The sequence below is a fragment of the Lottia gigantea genome (genome assembly GCF_000327385.1).
Source record: "Lottia gigantea unplaced genomic scaffold LOTGIsca_214, whole genome shotgun sequence".
Taxonomy (NCBI): Eukaryota; Metazoa; Mollusca; class Gastropoda; family Lottiidae; genus Lottia; species Lottia gigantea.
In genome coordinates, this window is record NW_008708498.1 from 27,988 (window position 1) to 35,679 (window position 7,692).

The following is a 7,692-nucleotide window of genomic DNA, read 5'->3' on the forward strand; positions in this document are numbered from 1 at the left end:
AAGTTCAGCTGTGTTCACACCAACAATATAAGAGACCTAACAGTCCAAGCTGTGTTCACACCAACACTATAAGAGACCTAAAAGTTCAAGCTGTGTTCACACCAACACTAAAAGAGACCTAACAGTAAAAGCTATGTTCACACCAACACCATAAGAGACCTAACAGTAAAAGCTGTGTTCACACTAACACCATAAGAGATCTAACAGTAAAAGCTGTTTCACACTAATACCATAAGAGATCTAACAGTCCAAGCTGTGTTCACACCAAAACCATAAGAGACCTAACAGTCCAAGCTGTGTTCACACCAACACCATACGAGACCTAACATTCCAAGCTGTGTTCACACCAACACTATAAGAGACCTAACAGTCCAAGCTGTGTTTACACCAACACTATAAGAGACCTAACATTCCAAGCTGTGTTCACACCAACACCATAAGAGATCTAACAGTCCAAGCTGTGTTCACACCAACACTATAAGAGACCTAACAGTCCAAGCTGTGTTAACACCAACACTATAAGAGACCTAACAGTCCAAGCTGTGTTCACACCAACACTATAAGAGACCTAACAGTTCAAGCTATGTTCACACCAACACCATAAGAGACCTAACAGTCCAAGCTGTGTTAACACCAACACCATAAGAGACCTAACAGTCCAAGCTGTGTTTACACCAACACTATAAGAGACCTAACAGTCCAAGCTGTGTTTACACCAACACTATAAGAGACCTAACAGTCCAAGCTGTGTTCACACCAACACTATAAGAGACCTAACAGTCCAAACTGTGTTCACACCAACACTATAAGAGACCTAACAGTCCAAGCTTTAATTTGAGTCTTGAATATATGTAAATAGTCTTCAGAAATACTAGAAAAATCACATAATTTCTTCAAAATTATCTCAAACTAGAAATTTATTTTCCTATTTCTATAGATGTCTTTTTATTGTAGCAGGAGAGATTGAATGGTTCCTGAACAGCTCTATAATTCAACTGCCAAGCCCCCAAGTAATGTTCATCAGGAATTCAGGTTTTCCATCAAGATTCTGTATAGGTGTTTCCGATATATATCTAAGGAATAAGATTAAACTAAATACTTTTATTCATAACATTTACAAAACTTCACAAAACGAACACATTTGACAAAGACATTACGAAATATTTACCAATAAATGTTCCCAGATTATGAGTCTTTTATCCTAATTTAGAACAGGTTCACTACTAAAGCGGAACAATGAAGTTCCTGTAGTAGATTATCTAGAGTCCACCCAACCCGGGCTAAATTTAAACCACAAACCGAATAATCAGATCATTACGGACTTGCCATCTGTTAACACTTAAATCTATGAGAGGATTGTTGTAACTCCCACAGACCAAGCTTACAGAGCCAAACTCAGCAAGTTCCAGCCCATGACTGACTGACTGACTAAATAATGCTGAAATCTGTACTTTTATACCTAAAGAGGTTGCACACTGCACGTGCAAAGCGAAACATCTTTTCCCAATGCACCACATTTTATAACAATTGCTGATTGGCCAAATTATCATGTACGGCTTTATATAACAAGTACAGCCCTATATTCTAGAAGAAACTCTACTTCCGGTTGAATGTAAACAACAGGAGTTACGTTAGTTACTAAATATAGACAATTCAGAAATGCATATATAATTATATAACATATATACATAAATCCCCACTATATGACAGTGTCTCATAAAAAGACGACTCGTCGTTTTAACTTTCCAATGCGGATAACATGGACACATGGGTTTCAAGACTCAAATTTCGAGCTATGGACACATGTCGATTGTAATCTTATCTTTCTGTCTTTTGACACCATTATTAGATAAGAAGAATGAAGGTCATGTTTTTGTGCAATTGTGCATTTTAATCTGACATGATTTTCCTATTCCTCTAGACAGCTGTTATTCACTATCGTTGTCAGCCTTATCTTTATACCCTCACAATATTGGTGTCACCCATGTCCATTCGTCCGTCCGTCAGTCTACAATTACTCGTAAACACTCTACAAGACACAATTCTTGACAGATTTTGACGAAACATGGTAGGAGTGTCTGTTATCACCCAAGGATGAACCCTATTAAAATCAGAAAAATAGAAAAATAATTGGTATGAGTCATTGCCCTTGTTCTTGGAAACGCTTTAAATTGTTAGCTCGTAAACACTCTAGATGGCACAATTCTTGAGAGATTTTGTAATCTGTTCAGTTTAAAAGAAGTGTATGACTGAAGGTTGAATATTTCATACTGGTAATTGTTACTGTACTGCTAAATATTTTTATTTAAAATCAAAGCTGCAGGGTGTATATTACCTTGTCTGGCTGTATCTTAATTTGAATGTCTTATCTATTCTCCTAGTATAAAAAGAGAAAATTAAATACTATCATAGACATTATTATAGAAATCATCCAGGTAGGTTTATTATTGTAAGATTTGAACGACATATAGAAGCGAGGAGCACATATAACAAAACACAAGACAATATTATGGAATATAAAACACATATGTGCCTAATCTTATTAAAGAAGTGTGTTATATTCTATAATATTGTCCTGTGTTTTGTTATAGGATCATTATTATAGTCAAACACAGACATTTGTCAAAACATAAACACAACTATTGTATTATATCTTAGAGGCGGTGGGTGTAAAATTCCCAACTCTCCGAATTGGGTCAGTAAAGACTTAAAAAGTGCGGATCTCTAGACATAACCAGCAGTGGTGAAGCCGAAGTGGGGCAGTTCTAACCCTCACAGCCATGAGAGCAACTTTTGCAGGTAAAAATTTCAAATCTAGGTAAGAAATTCAGGCAAGCTCGGATATTTCGCCCCCACCCACTCCCCCCTTCCCTAGGACGTAAACCTGGCTCCGCCACTGATAACTAGACGTGAAGACCTGTGTCTGAAGCTGACCAGACTGATACCGGACAGTAAATCTTTGATTCGTGAACATCAAGCTCAGGGCGGCACACACTAAGAACTATCATCTCATTATCAAAATCTGACCATATTAATATTGATTATTTTTTGTAATAAAGAGTGATATTCAGTAAATGTGAATAAAATTATTTACTTGATTATTGAAAGGGGTCGGTGGCATCTGGTAGTGCAGATGTGAGGTGAACAGGGTGAAAAAAGAATGAGAAGCACTGCTCTGATAGATATTTTGACATATACTGACTGGAGTCAGAAAAACTAGGCCCTATTATATGGGGATTTTCTACACCTCCGACGACTTTTTTCTCATATAATATTAAATTAACCTTTACGATGACTGTAAATTAGGTTTATTGTCTCTACACTAACCAACTTTCAAAATATCTATCAGAGACTGGAATATAGGCAGATGTTTCGGTTTACATGCAAACAAGCACTGGAATTAATACTTCACTGTAAATCTCAACAAGCGCTGGAGGAACGAACCACAAACTAGATTAAAGGGAAAGGTGTTCCAACTTTTTGTATCAATCATACCTTTGTCTCAAAAACGAGATTCCTTTTAGCTCAGCCAATCAGTTATAGTGTTCACAGCTCACCGTCGAAATTTGAGGCTTCAAATCCACGTGTGTCCAGAATTATCCACATTCGAAAGTTAAAAAGACGAGTCGCATTTCATGAGACACTGTTCAAACCTGAACACCTAAATTCATGGTTTTTCTATTAAATTTTCAGACATGAATTGGAAGGTGCTGGCTGGTGTTTTATTGGTATTGTACGTGACTGTTACTACTACCAAGGAAATAAGAGACACTGCCTCTAACATCCAACATGGTTTATCAGTAGCTAAGGAACTTGGTGACTTTATTGTGGCTAAAAATTTCAACAATGTCATTGGAAAACTGGCTACTGCTGTAACTCCCTATCTCGGGATCGTTGGACCCTTCGTTTCCTTCATCATGGGATTTTTCGGACAATCTGAATCAGCTGAACTTAAATCCATTAAACGTCTGTACAAAGAAGTTGACAATCGATTCGATAAATATGATTTAGAATTCAACGAAGTGAAAAACCTGATTGATTGGAGTAAAATATCAGTACAGTATTCTGATATTGAGCAATATATTAATGTTGTTAATAGGGACTTCGAAAATATCTACACATTTTCAACAGGAGCTGTTAAGATTGTAACCTCTACCTTCGTCGATAACTTCGAGGCTGTTTATAAAAATAGTGGTTTAAAACTCTACGACGGCATCATGAATGAAGGGCGGTTGTTTGGAGGTGGTCTTTTTACTAATGTTGTCAAACAAACCAAGTACAACAGAGGAAAAAGCCAAACCTTTATGCTGGGGCTTCTTAAATTGTTGATGAAAGCAGCAAAGTTGGAACTGGCTTACCATCAACTGAAAGGTCACACAGCAGCTCTACATGATTACCAAAACGTATGGAGTACTCGATTTAGCCATATCAGATCCAAAATGATGTCTATAGATAGCTCTATTGTCAGTCACCATCATACTTAATCTGGAAAAGATATCTTATAAACAATCTGAAAACTAAAATAAACAACAATGACTTCAACAACATGCTGTATGATTTCCTGGCTAAAAAATTGATTGAGTATCGCTAGCCAAGAAGATTGTAACTTTGTTTATGTCTTTGGTTGATAAAAAAATGTAAATTGTTCCGATTGTTATCATTTCTTCTCTTTGAAACCTTCTGTCATATTTTTGTACAATAGAACAAATTGCTAGAGGTCTAACTGTAGTAAATTATGCCTTAACATACCATTAGCTCAACTACCATCGGGACTGGCTGAACCAAGTCCTAAGGGGGGGCCTCCAACCCCAGAGCAGCTTGGAAATGAACGTCATTACCATTGTGATATGTATACCAATAACGTTTTAATACAAATTCTCCTTACACTGTATGACGTAACTTAGAGGTCACGTGAGATACGGCACGAGCCTGGATACACCAGCTTCAAGCATCGAGTAAGTCATTAAACTAATTACTGGGGATAAAAATACTGAGAGGCCACCGCTAGGCCAAACTGTAGTTAACTTGAGCCGCAAAATTCTCACACCCCTTCAGCATTCAATCTTAGACCGTGGACTTAAATTCATTCCCACACCAAAGATAGCTAACTTGAATTATCTCCGACCATCCATTGAACGATTTCAACGAAATCTTAGCTGCACATATTTTTTTCGAAACCACCCCCCACGTGGTACTAGAACAATGTTTATTCCTAAATCCACGTGGACACCCCCTCAGGCCGCCATCCATCCTGAAATATTGAAAGCATTTGCGAGTATGAATAGCCAAACAGTGAACCTTTCCATAACACACGAAAAGCCTAATCTCACACGAATGGAACGTGAAGCGTTAAACTTACTTAAGAAAGACGACAGCATTGTTATTAAAAAGAGTGACAAAGGCTCATGTTGTGTCATTCTGAATAGGGAGGATTACGTTTTAGAAGCAGAGAATCAACTGAATAATCCTAAACATTATGCCATTTTACCGAAACCAATTTTCAAAGAAACTGCTAACATGATTAATAATATTCTTGCCGATTTAGTCAAAACTAGTTATCTCAAACAGAAACAATATGACTATCTGTCTGCCAAACCTGATTGTCGTGAGAGACATTTGTACACTTTGCCTAAAATCCATAAGAATCCAACCAAGGAGTGGTTTATCTCGAATAAAATCCCTAAAGGCCGCCCGATTATATCTGACTGTGGTGGTGAGTCATATGCAGTGTCAGAATACAGTGATCATTTCTTACTACCTCTAGCATGTCAACATCGCGCCTACCTTAAAGACACAACCGATTTTGTCAATAAAATAAAAAATCTTCGAGTTCCCTCTAATGCTATTTTAATTTCTATCGACGTTTCTTCTATGTATACCAATATCGATAACACTACTGGTTTAACGGCAGTTCGTAAAGCTTTTAATAGAAACCCAGATCCAAACAGACCCGACGATGCAATTCTACAACTTTTAGAGATTTGTCTTAGTCGAAACGATTTCACATTTAATGGTAAAACATATTTACAAACTTCAGGGACAGCAATTGGCAAACGATTCGCCCCTTCGTACGCAAATCTTTTCATGGCAGAGTGGGAACGTGAGGTGTTGCCCCTCTGTCCATTTGACCCACTTTTTTACGGACGCTTTTTGGATGACATTTTTATGGTTTGGACTTATTCTATCGAACAGTTTTGGGAATTCTTTGAAATTCTCAACAACCACCATCCTTCTATCAAACTAACCGCAAACGTGAGTGACAAAAGCATAGACTTTCTCGATACCACTGTCTTTAAGGGAGATTCCGTAGCAGAAACAAATAAACTGGATATTAAAGTGTATTTCAAAGAAACCCGATACTCATCAACTCTTGCACAAGAGCTCCTTTCACCCAAAACATACCTTTTCTGGTATAATTAAGTCACAAGTTTTACGATTTCATCGAATTTGTACAAGATCTTCTGATTTCAACCAAACCTGTACGATTGTTTTCTCAAAACTAAAAGAGCGTGGGTACTCTAAACGATTTTTACGAAACATAAAAAATTCCACCTTAGCACAGATAGCAACTAAAAACAGACTTTATGCCGAAGTACCTCCAGGTTTAAGAAGTGCTCCTTGTTTGTCCAGTAGATGTAAAACATGTCCCTTTATATCAGAAACTCATTATTTTGTAAGCAACTCTACGAATAAAAGGTACCCGATCCAGGAACATCTAACATGTGAACATTCGAATGTAATATATTTAATTCCATGCAAGAAATGCCCCAAACAATATGTAGGAGAAACTAAGAATAATTTACGAACTCGTTTTAATGCTCATAGTTCAGACATCAAATTAAAGAAAGACAAGCCTGTTTCTAATCATTTCAACCTCGACGACCATTCAATAGACGATCTCACCCTAATGAGCGTATAGAAATTGACTTGCCCGAAGATGAAACTACCAAATTCCGTCAATCTAGGGAAGCCCATTGGATTGAGACATTGAATACAGCAAGAGCTATAGGACTAAATATTCATCATAATGTAGGCATAACATCCTTTGTTGTCCCGTTTAATACAACCAGCAATCGAGCAAGCAAGATAGTTCATGCCCACTATAAGAGCCTTCAAGAGAAATTCCCCCATGTCTATAAGCAGAAAATGATAGTTGCATATTCAAAAAATAAGAACTTAAATGATAATATTGTTCATAGTAAACTAAAAACAATCAGTACATAACAGATACTATACTTCTCGCCCATCGGGCGAGTTATTTTTTCTAATTTCAGATCAGAATAAGAACAGAAGAAAACCCAATATCAAGACCCTTAATCCTAATTTCTAAATAAAGTGTCTGCTCCACCCTAGGCCTGTATAGTTGGGAGAATCAAACTTCCCCGAAACCTAACCTATTACCAAGAATTCCTTGAGAATTTGTTGATAATATTACACACAATTGTTTCAGTAGAATCTAACATAATTTTTAGCCTGAAGATCTGTTTAAAAACAGTCAAATTGGCATTTGAAGTTCCGAAAGGAAAAGCCAACGAAGATTCAATATGGCGTCCTCTACATCGACACCAAAACCTTCCTCGATCTCAGAAAGCTTTGATTTGACAAGCGAAATTTTCGACAATAACGTGAAAAGACGAAAGAACCAAACACTCATCGAAAATAAGAATCCTAAATCTTCAAAAAATATACCAA

General features: G+C 37.0%; 1 protein-coding gene across 1 annotated transcript; it reads left to right on the forward strand.

Annotated features, from left to right (window-relative positions):
• The first annotated feature begins 2,422 nt into the window (after positions 1 to 2,422).
• Positions 2,423 to 4,647, forward strand: LOTGIDRAFT_239244 (hypothetical protein). The gene is made up of 3 exons (XM_009054368.1): positions 2,423 to 2,435; positions 2,659 to 2,799; positions 3,694 to 4,647. Exons 2-3 carry the CDS (start codon positions 2,781 to 2,783, stop codon positions 4,482 to 4,484), a joined length of 810 nt encoding a protein of 269 aa, XP_009052616.1. The 5' UTR covers positions 2,423 to 2,435; positions 2,659 to 2,780; the 3' UTR covers positions 4,485 to 4,647.
• Positions 4,648 to 7,692: the final 3,045 nt, after the last annotated feature.